This window comes from Neopelma chrysocephalum, unplaced genomic scaffold (assembly GCF_003984885.1).
Source record: "Neopelma chrysocephalum unplaced genomic scaffold, ASM398488v2 Primary Assembly neopelma1_97102, whole genome shotgun sequence".
Lineage (NCBI taxonomy): Eukaryota > Metazoa > Chordata > Aves > Passeriformes > Pipridae > Neopelma > Neopelma chrysocephalum.
In genome coordinates this window covers 847,932-865,373 of record NW_020925744.1, presented here as the reverse complement: position 1 = coordinate 865,373, position 17,442 = coordinate 847,932, and the positions used below count along the sequence as shown (strand labels likewise).

General features: G+C 41.5%; 1 protein-coding gene across 3 annotated transcripts; it reads left to right on the top strand.

The window, feature by feature from the left end:
- The first annotated feature begins 15 nt into the window (after window positions 1–15).
- Window positions 16–8,504, top strand: ANKRA2 (ankyrin repeat family A member 2). 3 transcript variants are annotated; one of them, XM_027671368.1, is made up of 9 exons: window positions 16–55; window positions 710–1,098; window positions 3,086–3,244; window positions 4,639–4,704; window positions 6,097–6,194; window positions 6,356–6,481; window positions 6,874–6,940; window positions 7,032–7,112; window positions 8,168–8,504. In XM_027671368.1, exons 2-9 carry the CDS (start codon window positions 810–812, stop codon window positions 8,221–8,223), a joined length of 942 nt encoding a protein of 313 aa, XP_027527169.1. In that variant the 5' UTR covers window positions 16–55; window positions 710–809; the 3' UTR covers window positions 8,224–8,504. The 3 variants fall into 3 exon arrangements, with proteins under 3 accessions (XP_027527169.1, XP_027527171.1, XP_027527170.1); XM_027671370.1 differs by lacking the exon at window positions 16–55 and adding an exon at window positions 86–104; XM_027671369.1 differs by lacking the exon at window positions 16–55 and adding an exon at window positions 102–122.
- The last annotated feature ends 8,938 nt before the right edge of the window (window positions 8,505–17,442 follow it).

Genomic DNA, 17,442 nt, shown 5'->3' with positions numbered 1-17,442 from the left:
GCGCGTCATCGCGCGTCACTTCCCCGCCCGCGGCGGCCGAAGGAGCGCGGCTCGGGTGAGGCCGGGACGGGCTGGCGGGAGAGGGGACGTGGGGGAGCGGGAAGGTGGGAGCGGTGCTGGGGGTTCCGGCATCTGTGGGGCTGCCAGGCTGGAGCGGTTTCCGGGTGGCGGGTGCTTCGCGGATCCCGGCCCGACCGGAGGTTTCCCGCGGTCCTGTGAGCAAGCCCCTGCTATCCCGGAGTGTCTGCCGTCGGTGTGGAAGGGATTTGGGGTTTTTCCTACGTGTGTGGTAGAAGCCGTTTATTTTACGCAGGTTGCAAAAAGACACAAAGGGGCTTAAAGTCACTTTAGCTTTTCATTCAAGTCTGATGTTTTTGGGAAATAAAATCATCTTTATTAGCTTGTTCGTAGCTTGGTATAAGCCAGATTGGTTGTGGTGAGGGGGTTTTTGTTGCAACCAGACAAATATTCTGAAGCATTGCTTAGATGAAACTTCTGCTGGCTTCATTATGGAGTTTGGTTTAAACATCCACGTGATAAAATGTCAGTGGAGAATTCAGTCATTAGCTTGTGACAGCAACAAGATTGATATTTCACCAATGTGTTGACTGTAAAAACTAAATGCCATAAAATTAAATGAGGCCAAATTTGGTGTATTTTTATTCATTGTTTCACCAGAACGTTCTTAACCTGTGTTACGTTTGTTCAGTTGCAGCTTGTTCAAAAAACTGGACTTGGCTGGACAGAATTGGACTTATCTGGAAACTATGAAGAAACATTTTGCATGAAACTTTTACGTGATTGAAGCCATGGCGTCGTCAACAAACTTAGGCGTTGGGGCCCAGTTAATTGTGGAAGAATGTACCACGAGCTACAGCCTGCCGCCCATGCCAGACATTAAAGTGGAGCATCAGCTAGACTCCAGCACAGAGGAAGGCCCAGCTCAGAGTGTCACCATGGGGATGAAATTCATTTTGCCCAATAGATTTGATATGAATGTCTGCTCACGATTTGTGAAATCTCTGAATGAGGAGGACAGTAAAAATATTCAAGACCAAGTCAACTCTGACCTTGAAGTGGCATCTGTCTTATTTAAAGGTTGAATTTATGGTACAAATTGTTATCTGTGGACTGTGTCATCCTGTTAAACTATTATGTTTTCTTTAAAAAAAATCCACTACCTTATATGTGTGTTAATCAGTTTTCTACGACTTCTTCCCCTTTTTATTATATGATTAATGGATTATTAATGTAAAATTAATTTACAACAAGATGATTTTTTAAATCACATTTCAATTTTTCTTTTAAATTGAAAAAGCAGTGGCACAAAAAGTCCAAGTTGACAAGAGCTGATGCTGATCATAGAAACATTTGTGTAGCATGTCCTAAAACAGTATGGATCTTCACAAAACACTACTGAAAGCACTATGTGATCACTTTAATTTCAGTAGCTTTTAGCAGCATGTTATCTTTTCACTAGTATGAGGAAAAAATAACGTAGGTCTTGTGGTTGCCTGTTTAATTGGTGTGGCTGTACAAGGCCTGTGGTTGTAGAAATGGGCTTGTCAGTTCAGCTTCACGCTACTTAAAAGCAAAAACTGCTCCAATTCTGAATGCCTGCAGCTAATCCAGCCACTGCTGGGCAGCTTCATCAGAACTGATCCATGCTTTTTCACAGCTGGGGATATTGATACAGAACAAAATTAGGTTTTTCATTTATTTCCTCTTAACAACTGGGGTTTCTGGTACTTGCTGTCATATCTCAGACTGTTAGTGGTGTGTCTTCTCATGAGGTTGAATGTCACCCATTTCCTGAAACAAATGCAAACACAGGCCTATTGTGAATTTTGATGGTTTCACTGATTGGTATTGTTGGACTGCAGTTCAGCCACTGTAGTTTTCAGACTTTTTTGATTTGGAGGCCCTAAGTGCTCACCAGCAGAGCCGCAGGTCTGAGCAGCAAATGTAGATCTGTCAGCAATAGGCAGGTTGCTGTCTTAGAAGTAGTCCTGCAGATCCAGGGACCACAGGTCAAAATCTGTGGTAGGGCACTTAATTCAGTGAAGTCAGCTGTAGCTATTTGATTGGCAAACAAAATGTAATTTAATTTTTATCCTGTAAAGCTCTACTCCTTTTAGTTGGTTCTTTCCCAGAATTTGTGCTTGGGTTTATGTTCACAAAGTTCTCTATGGTGTTAATTCAGTATGTGTGTTAATTAGCTTCCAGGCATTAATTACTGCTGCACACTGGTGTCAAATGAATATGGAGTTTAATCCTTCAATGTCTTTCCAATATTTAATCAGTTAGCTTCTTAAAAATTTCTTAGCTTGTCAGCTACTTCTCAAAACCAAAAGCAACTTTTGAGAATTAGAAGCCAAGGCAACACATAAATATATTCTGTAGTAAAATGCCATTAGCTTCCAAGAGAAAGCAAGGAAAGTTAATATGAAGGAACACATTAGCACTGAATGACTTCCTGATTTCTAAGTGGTGACCTGCTGTTGCATTTTTTATGTTAGTGTGGAACATCTCTTTTCCTGCTGGATAAGTATTCATAAGGCATTCATAATGTTAAAATATTACCCAGGAGTGGGAAAAGCCCTGGTGAAGAAAGTTGGTGAAGGTCATCTCCACCCAGGCAGTGGACTAGTTGGGAGCAGGCAGAGGCATGATCTGAACAGTTACCTGACCACATGTCTGACCAGAGGTACATCATGTCATTGCATTGGAGTGTCCGTAAGGATATGACAGGTTGAGCAGAGCCCTCCTACAGATAAATCCATGCCAGGCATGTTGAAAAATGTAAACAAAGGCTTACCTCATTTAGAGACCAGCTTGTCTTTGGGTGACATTATACCAAACTGAATGTGTGTGGTAGCAGCATTGTTTTATGCTAGAAATGAATGCAGCCTTTTATTCAACTTTCACAATACACAGTGGAAAAAGCACATGTCAAAAGCTTTCTTAACATGGATTTTAAAGGTCTTGTGATACTGGTGCTTTCTAGTTTGACTTAGAATCTATGGCTTGCTTTTAATGCTCTTATTAGTACTGAAATCCTGTCTGTTTTTTTTGTTCCATGTAGCCGAATGCAACAGCCACACTTCTCCTTCCCCTGGTATCCAAGTAAGACATGTTTATACTCCATCAACTACTAAGCATTTCTCACCAATAAAACAATCAACTACCCTAACTAACAAACACAGGGGAAATGAAGTCTCTACAACACCTCTGCTTGTAAACTGTAAGTATCCTTCTGCCTTACAATTAATAATTATTTTGTGAACTGTATGTTGAATGCTTGACAGATTTTTCCATTTTTTTCTTTGGTGTTGCAATGAACTTTAACACAGGAAGAAAACACTTAAATTAGTCTTGTCTAATATCACATTGTTTCAACCACAAAATAGTCATCCACCTTTTGTATTGAATTAATGACTGAAGCTTACATTCCAGAAAGAATCTAATTATTGATTTAAATAATATAGGTAAAGATTTTTCTAATTTTTTTCTAAGCTGTAAGTTAATGTGCTTCATACACGTTTTCAGAATTTGTGCGTCTTGTAAAATTTATTAAAATTAGATGATTGGTAAGTGCTACTGAATACTGCAAATATCATGATTGTCATGGATCTTGAAAATCAAGAAAGTAGTATTATTTATAGTGGGGGTTTTTCTGAATTTTCAAGCATTTTCTTTATAAATTAATTTGCTGTAATTTACTTTATCTGTAAATTATTTCCTTTATAAATTATAGGCCTTTTTTTTTCAAAAAGCCACTTGCATAGGAAGAATTAAGCTGGAGCTGCAATGTAGGCCTCTGAATAAAATACGACATCTATCTGAAACTTTCATGTAGTGACTGAGGACAGTCAGCATTTACAACTGATGTAACATTAGCTGATTTCGTTATTATATAGTGTGGATAATTTATTACATATTCCCTTCTGAGAATCTTTCAGGCCTGCCCCAAGTTGCAGTTAGGAAAACCACGAACCCATGCAGTTTGCTGTGGGATTTGAGATATTTTTCTTCATAATCTCTTAAGAATTATTCTGCTTTTAAGACATGGTACCTTATATTAAGGAATTAAAAAAAAAAAAACACAATCTTTTTCTTCCCCTCTGTATGTCAGGTTGTATATTGTTTCGTAATGTCTGATCTATTCCACATTGTAGTGAGTGAGAGTCACACTAGAGGTTTTGTCTGTTGAATAGCAGGAGAGCTCTCCTGATGATATGCAGTGTCTTAGGTGTAATTTATAAATTACACATCCTTAATTTATCAAAATACATTTATTTTCATTTGATAAATGGTCTTAATGTGATCTTGGTTTGCTGACCAAGCAGCAGAGAAGAGATCATGTTGCTTTGTAAAAAGTCAGTGTGGGAAGTATGTATCTTTGCTTTCAAGTATGACTTCTACAATGATTAAAAAATTACCTAAACCTATGGAACTCTTTGAAAATTTCAGTTTTTAAGAGAGTGATTTCAGTTCAGAGTATAAGGTGAAACCTATCTACCCCCTCAAATCCAAGTTCTGTACTGCTCGAGCCAACGGACATGTTATACTCAGCTTCGGTTAGAGTAGAATGAAAACTGGTGTGTGTAACACATGCTTTTGCTTCCTTTTCTGCAGCTTTATCAGTCCATCAGCTGGCTGCTCAGGGAGAAATGTTATATCTGGCCACACGTATTGAACAAGGTAAGACAGAGGGAGGTTAAATGCCTTTCTTTTTCCCTTGGGCCATTTATATGCTGTTGTATTTGACCTTTCTTTGAAGCTATATTAAAAAAATAAGTCCTCAGTTCTGGTACAAATTGAAGGATATTTGACATGTCTGTGCTTTGCAGATGTGGACTGTTGTTTCGCATCAGTCTATTATTCACTCAGTGCTATGATTTGCATTTAAATTAAAACATTAGCATTAATAGGAGTAGTAGGTAAATCCTTTCCTCTCACTGCTCTCGAGCTATATAGGTAATCCATGGAAATGAGAAAGGAATCTTAGTTCTGTCAGAGGAGTTAATTTTATTTTATTTTTAGATTTTCATTGTAATTTAAAACACATTTCTTCTAATGATGGTTTTCCAATTCTATTTAATCAATCAGCATAAGGACCTGCGTGCTGCTAATTTAAGCTATGGCTCACACCTGCACTATCATAGTACTATACATTCTGAGTTGTGTGGTAGTCTTCAGTGTGGCATTTGTTGTCCACAATACATATACAAAATTTCAACTCTAGATAACATATTGAATTTACTACTATTTAGTTAATAGTATATTCTTATTGTACTAATAGTAATTAGCCAAGCTTTCAGTGCATCCTCGTTGAAATGTTTACTGGAAAGGAGGTAATGGGTCACTCAGTCTATATACTTTGTAATGAGCCATGTATATGAAAAGCAGATCGATTCTGGAGTGTTGGTCATTATTAAAAATGCTTATTTTGTTACTATGATAAGCATGGGATATTTAAAGTATAGGTATTTTTTAAAAGATCCAGCTGAACTATTTCAGTCAGCCAATTGTTAAAAAAAGCTTTTTTTTTTTCCTAACTGCACTAGATGTAGACCTTAATTGTTTTCACAGACCACCTTATTGATTACGTGAATTTTGAGGGGAATGGAGTTGTTCTATCTATATCGCTGTATAGGTACATTCTTTACAAGATTGTGTGGCTCACTGTATTGAAAAACACCACTGCCTACAGTATAATACAGAATGTATCTCTTCGTTTTTCAAATATCCTTTCTCTTCTTTCCAAAGATAAAGCCCAGATTACAAACAACTTGTAACATTTCTAAATAAAAACAGAGTTTATAAAGTTTAAAAACTTAAATTTTAAACTATTAAACTAAAAGTTTAAATTTTACTGTGGTCAGTTGGATGTGGTTTTTTTCTTGGACAAAGATATTTCCACCACCACTGGGAGAGAATTTTGTTTTTAAAGTTGAGATGAGAATGACTTTTAGGCCACACTGGTACCTGGTGAATACATGGTATTCACCATGGATACATCAACACATTTCACCAGCTCACACAGTGCATTAGTGAAAGGGATTACTAAGTTATATATTTTTCTTTAAACAGAAAATTTAATCAATCATAAGGATGAAGAAGGATTTACCCCTCTGATGTGGGCTGCAGCTCATGGGCAGATAGCAGTAGTGGAATTTCTCCTCCAGAATGTAAGGAAAAAACTACACTACGTTTTAAATTTTTTTACTCATTAGTTCATTTTGCCTTCTTAAGTTTGTCAATGCTGCTATAGAGTTAAATGGCTTAAATTTAAGTTCTATGTAAAACCTCAAATTTGCTTCTTGTTTTTAAATTGATACTTTTATTTCAGGGTGCAGATCCTCAGATTCTGGGAAAGGGGCGAGAAAGTGCCCTCTCACTGGCCTGCAGTAAAGGGTACACAGATATTGTCAAAATGCTGCTCGACTGTGGAGTTGATGTCAATGAGTATGACTGGGTAAGACTCTAGCTTAAATTTATGTCAGAGGGTGCTTTGGTCAGAAAACTGAAGCAGGACATAGCACTGGCTTGGATTTAAAAATTGTTCTACTTTTCTGAAATATTTGAGAGTTTCAAAACTTGCATAGGATAAGAGAAGTTGGTTCTGCTAGTTCTGACTTCTTGGGAGAAAGAGAATGAGATTAATGCTGGCTCCTTGTAGAAGTGTGAGCTTAAAGTTTAAAAAATAGACAAAAAAAGATGGAAGTTGTAAAGATCCAAAACAACCTCATTTTCATAAAATTTATGAAGTCTCTTACTGATACATAGAAGCATATTGGTGTGTTAGGGAATTAAAATTGCGGACTGCTTAATCACTAAGTGTCTTAAGGCATTTCTCTGCTTTTGCAGAATGGAGGCACACCCTTACTATATGCAGTACATGGGAACCATGTGAAATGTGTAAAAATTCTCCTTGGTAAGCAGACTGTCCAAACAGAATTACCAGTAATAATGTACTATCAGTTGTCATTGTCAGAAATACAAGAGTCTGTTCCTATTTTACATAGAAAATGGTGCTGATCCAACTATCGAAACAGATGCTGGCTATAATTCCATGGATTTGGCTGTAGCCTTGGGCTATCGGAGTGGTGAGTATTGCAAATGTAAACTCTTCTAAAAAAATTTTAGTTTTTACAGCTCCTTGTATATGTAGCTGCTGTAATGGCCTGGTAGAGGTTTTGCAGCATTCAACATGTTACCTGTCCTACAAGTCTTAATACACATAAATGAATCAGGCCAAAATGGGTAGGGGCTTCCATCCCTTTTTCAGAAAGCCAGGTACGTAGTAAGAAAATGTCACTGACCTGGATCTGCATCAGTGGGCACAAATATTGGTGTTTAGTGCTGATGCAGCCATGATTTAGACAAGAGGAGCTGAGCTGCTCCCCCATCCCTGTACAAGCAGTGTGTTGCACTGGACAATGGTAAGAGGCCTGCAGCTGTCCTGAACCCCTCACCCTGGTTGACTGGCATGTAATGATGTAGTTTGCAAAACCTTCTTCCCCTGTCAGACCAGCTCTATCTCTAGTTTGTCTTGGAGGCACACAGTAATAGGATCAGTAGTGAATATACTACCTCACTTGGTTATGGAAAACAGAAGCAAAGAAGGGACTCTTCATTGTTTTTTTTCCTCATGCTGCCTTCATTTTGAAAGCTGTGAATGTCTGCCATTACAGAAATGAACTGAACCAAAAAATACTCCCGGCACTGGATGTGCTGCTTCTCCAAGCAGAGCCCTGTGCTTATGAATGAGCCAGTAACTTCACAGATGTCTAGATGTAGGACTGCTTCAAAAGCTCAATCTCAGAATGTTCCACAGAAGACATTCCTAATAATTTTTTCCCCTACTTTCCATTTGTAGGCTAAAAATTTGCTTTCCATATGCTATCAACCTATTCAAACCACAGAACAGATGAGGACCCCCAAAACCATCATCTGCCTTCCTGGATGTATTGTTTTTGCATTATATAAGGCTTTTATTTTCTGAAGGGATGCAAACCCTCTTCACAGAGTAAATTATTCCTGTCCGGCTTTTAATGAATCATTGTACAGGACAAGCAGGCATCTGGCAGAAAAAACATACAACCCTAAAAAATGAAAAAAAATGAACACTGATTAACCTCATCTTTTTTCTCTGCTTTAGTTCAACAGGTTATTGAGTCTCATTTATTAAGGCTACTTCAAAATATCAAGGAATAAGGGTTGGCTCTTCTTCGGGTGTCAGTTCTTGGCTTGGAGATTTGAACTGCTTTTTAGCCCTGTAATCGGTTACAAAGGTTGGTTGTTTTGTAACTTTACCTCAGTTCAACTATTTGCTGATTTTAGTTAAGCTATTTAGTATTCTTCCTCTTCTTTCATTGTTGTTCATGCAAATATGCAATGTCATCCTTTTCTTAAATATATTTTATATAATTTTAGAAGAAAAAGTCAGTTGTCATGCATGAAAATCTTTGTAAATAAATCCAGTTTTGACCATCTAAATGTTTACACTGAATGCAGTGGGTGACACTGTGCCAAGTGTCCTACTTCATCACATCACTGATACATATTCACATGAAGAAATGTGTTTAGGTGTTGAGGTATATCACCACAGAAGATAGATGTCTTTATTGTTATTAATACTAACTAATGTGTGTGATAGTTTGTGACATTCTCAGTTCACATTTGTCCTTGCTCTGGCCAGGACAGGTTTAATTTTTCCAGTAGGCAGGAGGGGGCATGGCTGGGACCATTCGTCATTACCAGGGGTGTGGGGGAGTCTCTTCCAGAGAGAAGGAGTTCCTTTCACTTGGGGTGGTGTGGCTGTGGTGGAGTCAGGTCAAACTCCATGGTGAGCATTTTTGCATGTGTACTTTTTTTTGTATACTTTTGTTATTAATATTGTTGCTGTTACTGTTCGTTTTCGTATCTCATTGCTGTTTCTAGTAAATTGGTTTTTTTCTCAACCTGTGATCTTTACCTTTTGTGCCTCCAATTCCCCTTTCCATCTGGCCTCGGGGGGAGGGGAGAGGGAGTGGGGGAGTGAGCGAGCGGCAGCATGGTTTGGAGGGTCTCATCAGGAACACTAAATTGGGGAGTACCCTTCCTAAACCAGGACAGCCTTATTTGGCACCCAATGTGGGGCACAAAGGGTTGAGATAACAACAGATTTGGCCAGAGCAGGTTGGAAATAAAATTGATTTAAGCATTTGTTGTATTGGGTGCGAAGACACTGGTCACAATGTTCCTTAGTCTGTTCATGTGGCTGGGGTACCTAACCCTGTATATATTCTCATTTGTGCCCCTCATGATGATATTTTTCAGAGTAGGAAGAGGGATCAGGATTGCTTTGTTGATGTACTGTGGGATATCAGTTTATGGCATGATAACATCAAGGGCAGTGAGGGTCATTTGGGATATGTATCCAGTGCTGCTCTCCTATCCTTACCTTGGGTGCTACCTGTGGGAGCCCATTAGTAATTGTACCCAGTCTGTGGGTGGAACAGGGAAGGATGATTTTCCCCAGCTTTTCATCCCCTTTTTCCCCTTCAAGCCTGTTACAACAGCTTTTGAGAACTGTGAATTCCCTCTGGGTATTAAGAAAAGCATGGTTTTGTTGCTAAGTCTGCCAGGTCTCCTCAGTGCAGTTCACACCATGTTTAGAATCAAGGTAGAGATTTCTAGGAAGGTCATTCAGAGATCTGCAATGAGTCATGAGTGACACGGGGATAAAATGGCCAACTTTTGAAGGATTATTCTGCTCCAACAGTTTGGAAGTTCACCCCTGAGCAATTACAGGACCCTGATAAAGTGGTAGAATATCTGAAGGAAAAATGTTGTGGCAACTTGAAAGAGGCACAAAGTTATGCAATCTACTGGACCCTGGCTACTATTTGTCAGACACTGATGGTCACTAGATGGCATCCTCAGGGGGAGGAGGAGGAAAGCAGAATAGGCACTGTAGCCACTCAAACTGCAGCTGAACCACAGGAACAACTCGTGCCGGTAGCAGTCCCACCTATACAGAAGAAATCCAAGACCAAATCAGTTCACAAAGTGAGGGATGAAGAGGAAGCAGGGCCCTCACAACAGGAGGAAGAGCCAGGGCTAGAGATTTCTGTCCAATCCCTAACCCTGGGTGAGCTGTAAGGTATGCAAAAATATTTCAGTCACCAGTTGGGTGAGCCCCTGGTGACCTCGCTGCTCCCATGCTGGGATATTGCAGCCCACAATATGACACTAGATGGTAGTGAAGACAAGAAACTGGGATCCCTGTTCTGGGATCTGGGAATTAAAAGGGCATAGGGAAGAGGAATCTCTCAGCCTCTGGAGATAACTCCTGTCAAGCAGGAGGGAAAGGTATTTTCTCAAGTAAGGTCTAATAGTGCACCCAAGCAGGTGGAAGACCATGAAGAAAGGTATCCAGTACAAGGTATCCAGTACCTGAGAGAATCAGCTGTGCTGGTGGTAAGCTACAGAGATTCAAATAATGAGCAGAGGTGTACACAATCCATGTGGTGGAAGTTTGTATGGAGCACACTATCGTCATACACCAACTCATTTGCATTCATGTCTGTTACAACCCACCCCTGAGGACAAGGATAATTCAAGTTCTTGTTAATAGATCCCTTTGGGCACATTAGAGTGAAAAGACACTGAATGAACAGTGTTTATAAATATGTAGGTATATATATGTATGTAGAGTTTATTTTAGAACAGTCCGGTTGCAATGGAAAGCAGGTATGTAGCCTTTTTGGTTATTATTATCTAAAGTAATAATATAAAAGCATAAAAATATCACTTAAGAAAATATAAGGAAAAGAAAGGAAGGATAAGAGTAGAAAAATATCACCACCCGTGGATCCAGTGACAAGACTTGATTGTTGCTATTTCGATGTCTGTTGGTCAAAGTGATGGTTGCAGTCTTGATCCATCATGGGTGGGAGAAAGCCCACAAAACACAGAGTTCAATGGGTTAATATATGTTTAGGTTTACTTGGGAATGCCCTGGTAACTCCCCTGGGGGTGGAGCTTTACACTCTGATTCAGCAGTGCAGATCATGTGCGGTCCTGTGATGGAAAGATCCAGAAATGAGTCTGAGGGTTTATGACACCTTCTAAGACATGACAGCTGCCTCTCATGTCAGTGTATTTGAGCCAATTATGCCCTATCAGAAGGGATGAATACCTTCAGGCCCATATATGAATGCCCCAATATCTCCCCTGGGGGAGAGTTTTACAACTGAGCCAATTGTAGAAGGGAGGACACTGGCATGATGAAAAGCACCATCCCACCTTGAAGGATCAGCCTCTTCCCTTATCTGACTTAAAACGCTGTTTCTTGCTAAACAAAGGTTGATTTGTCATCATTATCTTCTGCTGCTCATGGCCTGTGTATCAGAGGTTTCACCACTACACACCCAAAACTCTCCTTTCCCCGTCAGCAGGGAGCTGCAAACCCAGGCCCAGCAAAGCACCCTGCCACCTCCACAAATGGCTGATTGTTTTGAGTCATTAACCATTAACATTTCCGTCTTTCACAATATCAGTGAAAGAAGGAGAAAAACAGTGCTCCAGTGACTACCTGACTCCAGCAATATGAAGATCGTCTTTTCTCCTCCCTACCAATCTGTGCCTCGGCTGTGGAAAGACTGTGCAAGACTGGACAGATTTAAAAGACTTGCACAAACTAAAGAGGAAATGTCCCATGCCCCACCGGTATGGACCAGAGTCTCTGCTATTGGGAGCAAGCACCCCCCTGCTTGAGAGTGGGTACACACCAAGAGGTAACCTGTGCTTTTATCTGCATGACCAAGGAGAGCACATGAGGAAGGGGGATGGAAAACCCAGCTCTGTCCTAGCAGATGGGTACGTGAGTTGAGAGGAAGAACAACCACTGCAGGAAATTCTTCAAGGATAAATGCTGCTCCAGTTTCCAGTGGGCAAGTCCTCTGACGGAATAGAAGGGCTGATGTTATTTCCAATCCTCTTCAAAGAACGTCCAGTTCCTATTTACAAGTAGTGAGCAACAAGTACTACAAACCAGAACTAGAGAGGCCATGCCTCCAGCCAGGTACTGGAAAGGGACAGTTGGATCTATTGGACCGTGGGGCTCCAGTGGCCTGGCACATCAGACCCACTAGGGTACAAGGCTTTAGTTGACACTGGCACACACAGTGCCATCAAGATGCCTGATGCCATCAAGATATGCAGGGGCAGAACCCATCTTTATTTCTGGGGTGACAGTGGGATCCCAACAGCTGACTGTACTGGAAGCTGAAGTGAGCTGGAGTGAACGGCAAGAACACCCCATTGTGACTGGCCCAGAGGCCCTGTGCATCTTTGGCAAAGATTACTTCAGGAGAGAGTACTTCAAGGACCCAAAAGGGCATTGTTGGGCTTTTGAGATAGCTGCTGTGGAGACAGAGAAAATTAGACAGCTGAATACCTTGCCTGGTCTCTCAGAGGACCCTTCTGCTGTGGGACTGCTGAGGGTGGAAGAACATCAGATACCGATCGCTACCACATCAGTGCCCCAACAGCAATACTGCACCAACCAGGGCTCTGTGACCCCCATCCATGAAATGATTTGTGAACTGGAGAGCCAGGGGGTGGTCAGCAAGACTCGCTCACCCTTTAATAGTTAGTCTTACATGGCCAGTGCATAAGTCCAGTGGAGAGTGGAGACTGACAGTAAACTATCATGGCCTGAACAAAGTCACATCTCCACTGAGTGTCGCTGTGCCCAGCCTGCAACACTTCAGTATGAGCTGGAGGCCAAGGCAGCAAAGTGACACCACCACTGGCATCCTAGGTAGAAATTTCCTTGGTATAAGAAAGCCTAATTGCAAGTACAGAAATTCTTAGCTCCTAAATATCTTTCATGCAGTGGCTGAAAGCAGGCATCAGCTGTATAGGAAGAAAAGCCACAGTCTACTGCATTCCAGCCTTCTTCACCCACAGTGTAGTCCTTTGGATCATAGAATGTGATTAAGGGACCCATAAGGATCATTGAGTCACACTCGCTGCTCCTTGCAGGATGATCCTTATGGGTCCCTTCCAACTTGAGATATTCTGTGACTACTTCCAATTAAACCGTATGACTAAGCATCATCCAGATGCTCCCTGAACTCGACAGGCTTGGAGGCTACTTTCCTGGGGAGCCTGTTCCAGTGATCAACCACCCTCTCAGCAAAGAGCCTTTCCCAAATGTCCAGTCTAAACTTTCACTGATGCAGTTTTATTCCATATCCTTATGTCCTATGACTGGTGACTAGAGAGATCAGTGCCTGCCCCTCCACTTCCCCTCATGAGGAAGCTGTAGGCTGCCATAAGGTCACCTCAGTCTCCTCCAGGCTGAACAGACCAAGTGACCTCAGCCGCTCCTCATACAGCTTCCCCTCAAGGCCCTTCATCATCTTTGTTGCCCTCCTTTGGACACTCTCTAAGAGCTCAATATCTTTCTTATTTTGTGGTGCCCAAAACTGCACACAGTAGTCAAGGTGAGGCCACCCCAGTGCAGAGCAGAGTGGGACAATCCCCTCCCTCAACTGGCTGCCTGATGCTCCCCCCTCCGACATGGTAGGCCCTCCTGGCTGCCAGGGCACTGCTGATTCATATTCAACTTGCCCCCAGCCCAAACCCTCAGATCTCTTTCTGCAAGGCTGTCCTCCAGCTTCTTGTCCTCCAGTTTCAGGAATGTCTCACTATAGTTGTAGTTAAAACAGCAATTAGGATTTTGAAATTAATTGAAAAAAATCAGGCAATGTTAATGGATTTTCTGGAACCCCTGCACTTAAAGCTACAGTGAATGATGGGACATGATAGTTTTGCACAAATAATAGATAAGCCTTTGAAAGAGACTTTTCAGCAGCTTTTGCCCAACAGTACATAGGGTTTCCCCATGCAGTATTCACGTTTCCATGAGCATTTCTCCATTGTGTCCACTAGAGGTCTGGAATCTATTGACAACCATACACCCCTAATCCCTGCGTTCTTCCCCAGTCCATGGGTGATGAGCCCAATCTCCAGTTTGCTCTCACTTAGAGTTCACAATAGATAACTGAACCCAAGTAAGTTACTATACTCCTATTATACTGTCTCTGCCATGTATTTGAAAAGCATTCCATACCCAAAAGAAATTAATACCATTTAAAGTACATGCACTGTGATCCTGACCAAAGATACTGGAAGGCTGGAGAACAATCCAGCCAGGTTCTCTGAGTCAGAGCCAGAGAAATAATGAATTAAAAATGCTAACTTTGAAATAACAGAGTGACTGAATATATAACAGGGGAAAATGTGGGAAAAACCCCCCGAACCTACATGGATTAAACCTGAATTTCTGGCTAAATTTCTCTCTGACTCTGTACTGATATATCTGTGGTGCATAGAAAGTTTACATCAGGTCAGAATTAACCTCTGAAAGGTTGTGTGAGAGCCAGTCCAGAGATCCATTTCTTTCATGAAGCTGAAATCTGAAATGGAATAAACCTTAAGGGAGATGAAGCTAGAAAATGTAACTGGCCTTGCAGGTGTTGGTGAAATCCTTGCTGCATTAAGTATTACGTGTCTCCTAGGCTTTGACACCTGTATTCTTATGTAGCATTTACACCACTTTTATTGTATCATGTATGATTAAATCAGATGAAAGAAACAGCAAATCTGGCATGCCTGGGAAGCAACAGGGAAAATGTTTCATAATCAAAATCCAGAAAAATACATCTTCTTGTAAGTAATTTTAAAATAAAATAACATGAAGTGGCAATTACCACAAAGTTGCATATTAAAAATACTGAGATTTAATCATTGTAAAAACAAATACTGAACTGCCATGTTTGTTGAAAAGCAATGCAAATAAAATGCAAATTGTCTTTTCTTGAAATACCATAACCTGAACCATTTCTTCTTAAAGACATCTCATATATAGACAAGCTACGTAAGTATGCATAAGGAACAAAATTTCCTTTTTCTGAATTATTTGTGTTACAGGAAAGTACTTGTTCGAAATAAACCTTCAATATCTGCTTTGTATTTTGTCTTGAATTTCAGTCAGCAATGAGTTAATATATAAGAAATAAAACTTCTTAACTATTGCCTGAAAACATACCCTAGAAAATTCATTCATGGCTAGGCTTCGCGAACGAAGATTTGGGAAGGGCTCTACCCACTTTTCTTGCAAGCGCGTTGGTGGCTAAAAAGGCCAATACGAGAAAGGCAAGTCCGGTTGCAAAAGACACAGCAGAAAGACTCCTTGGATGGTATATTCTGGAAGGCTCGATTCTTTCTGCGTTGTCTTTTCTCCTCAAGGGTGATCCTGCGTGCTTTCTCAAAAGCATCAGCAGCGTTATAAATGGTGTGTCTCCAGGCCTCCCGATTAGAGGCCAGAGTGGACCAGTTATGGTGATCAATATGCCCGAGGCTGAGTTGTTGCTTCAAGGAGTCCTTGTATCTTTTCTTTGGAGCTCCTCTCTTGCGGCAGCCGGTGGCAAGTTCACCATAAAGCAGGATCTTAGGGAGGCGGTGGTCCTTCATCCAGGAGACATGCCCAGCCCATCGCAGTTGCGTTCTCAGTAGCATGGCCTCAATACTTGTGATTGCTGCCTGTAAAGAACTGATGTATTGGTCACATAATCTGACCAGTGGATGTTTAGGATTGTGCGGAGGCAGCGTTGATGGAAGCGTTCTAGGAGACGCAGGTGGTGGCGGTAAATGACCCATGATTCGGAACCATATAAAAGAGTAGACAGCACTATGGCTCTGTAAACACTGATCTTGGTACTTTTCTTCAAGTGTTTATTTTGCCATACTCTTTTATGGAGTTCTCCAAAAGCACTATATGCCTTCGCTAACCTATTGTCTATCTCCCCGTCAATCTTACCATCCGAGGAGATGAGGCTGCCTAGGTAATTAAACTGTTGGACTGATTTGAGTTCTGACTGGCCAATGGTGATGTGGGGATGATGGGGGACGTCCTGAGGTGCAGGTTGATGGAGAACTTCAGTCTTCTTTAAGCTGACTTCCAGCCCAAAGAGCTCAGCAGCATCTGCAAAGCAGGATGTTAAACGCTGCAGAGCTGCTTCTGTGTGGGCAACAAGGGCGGCGTCATCAGCGTAAAGCAGCTCCCGGACAAGATGGTTTAGGGTCTTAGTGTGGGCCTTCAGTCGCCTTAAGTTGAATAGGCTTCCATCAGTACGATATCGAATGTAGATACCGTCCTGATCATCGAGGTCTGCCGTGGCCCTTTGGAGCATCAAGCTGAAAAAGACTGTGAATAAGGTAGGAGCGAGAACGCAGCCTTGTTTCACACCATTCTTTATTAGAAAGGGCTCAGAGAGTGTGTTGCCATATCTGACTTGGCCGTGCTGACCCTCATGAAGTGAGATGATCATTTGAAGGAACTTGGGGGGACAACCTAAACGTTCCAAAATCTGCCAAAGACCTTTTCTGCTGACAGTATCGAAAGCCTTGGTGAGGTCGACAAAGGTTACATAGAGACCTTTGTTCTGTTCCCTACACTTCTCTTGCAGTTGTCTGAGAACAAATATCATGTCTGTGGTGCTCCTGTTGGCTCTGAAGCCACACTGACTTTCAGGTAGAATTTCTTCTGCTATAGCGGGTATTAGTCTGTTCAGGAGTATTCTTGCCAAGATTTTGCCAGCAATGGAGAGCAGAGTAATACCACGGTAATTTGAGCAGTCTGATTTAGCACCTTTCTTCTTATACAAGGTGATGATGACTGCATCACGAAGGTCTGAAGGTAGTTCACCTAGTTCCCACAGCGCACCACAAGCTCATGAAATTTAGCATGGAATGCAAGGCCCCCATGTTTCCAGACTTCAGGTGGAATTCCATCAACCCCAGCTGCCTCACCAATTTTCACCTGCCGTATGGCCTTGAGGGTTTCTCCTAAAGTGGGGGCAGTATCCAATTCGTATTTCACCGGTTGTTGTGTGATGGACTGAATTGCTGAGTCTTGGACTACACGGTTGGTACTGAAAAGAGTCTGAAAGTGTTCAGACCATCTATTCAGAATGGAGGTTTTATCTGACAGAAGCGTTTGACCATCTGCACTGAGTAGTGGGCTTTGGACTTGGTATGTGGGCCCGTATGCTGTTTTCAGGGCCTCATAGAATCCTTTGTGATCCCCTGTATCTGCACATAGTTGAGTTTTTGCAGCTAGATCGGTCCACCACTTGTTCTGGATGTCACGGAGTTTCTGTTGGAGTTTGCTGCATGCAAGACGAAAGGCTATTTTTCTAGCGTGACAGGATGGCAGTGCAAGGTGTGCTTGGTGGGCGGTTCTCTTCTTCCTCAACAATTCCTGGATTTCTTGATTGTTTTCATCAAACCAGTCCTTGTTCTTCTTGAGGGAGAACCCTAAGGATTCTTCAGAGGATTGCAGGATGCTGCTTTTAATATGCTGCCAAATTGTTTCAG

Excerpts from the sequence above, each read along its gene's own strand:
- ANKRA2 (XM_027671368.1), top strand. The coding sequence starts at position 810 with ATGGCGTCGTCAACAAACTTAGGCGTTGGGGCCCAGTTAATTGTGGAA. Across the intron at positions 3,245-4,638 it reads AACACCTCTGCTTGTAAACT|CTTTATCAGTCCATCAGCTG; the intron begins GTAAGTATCCTT and ends CCTTTTCTGCAG. Across the intron at positions 7,113-8,167 it reads AGCCTTGGGCTATCGGAGTG|TTCAACAGGTTATTGAGTCT; the intron begins GTGAGTATTGCA and ends TCTCTGCTTTAG.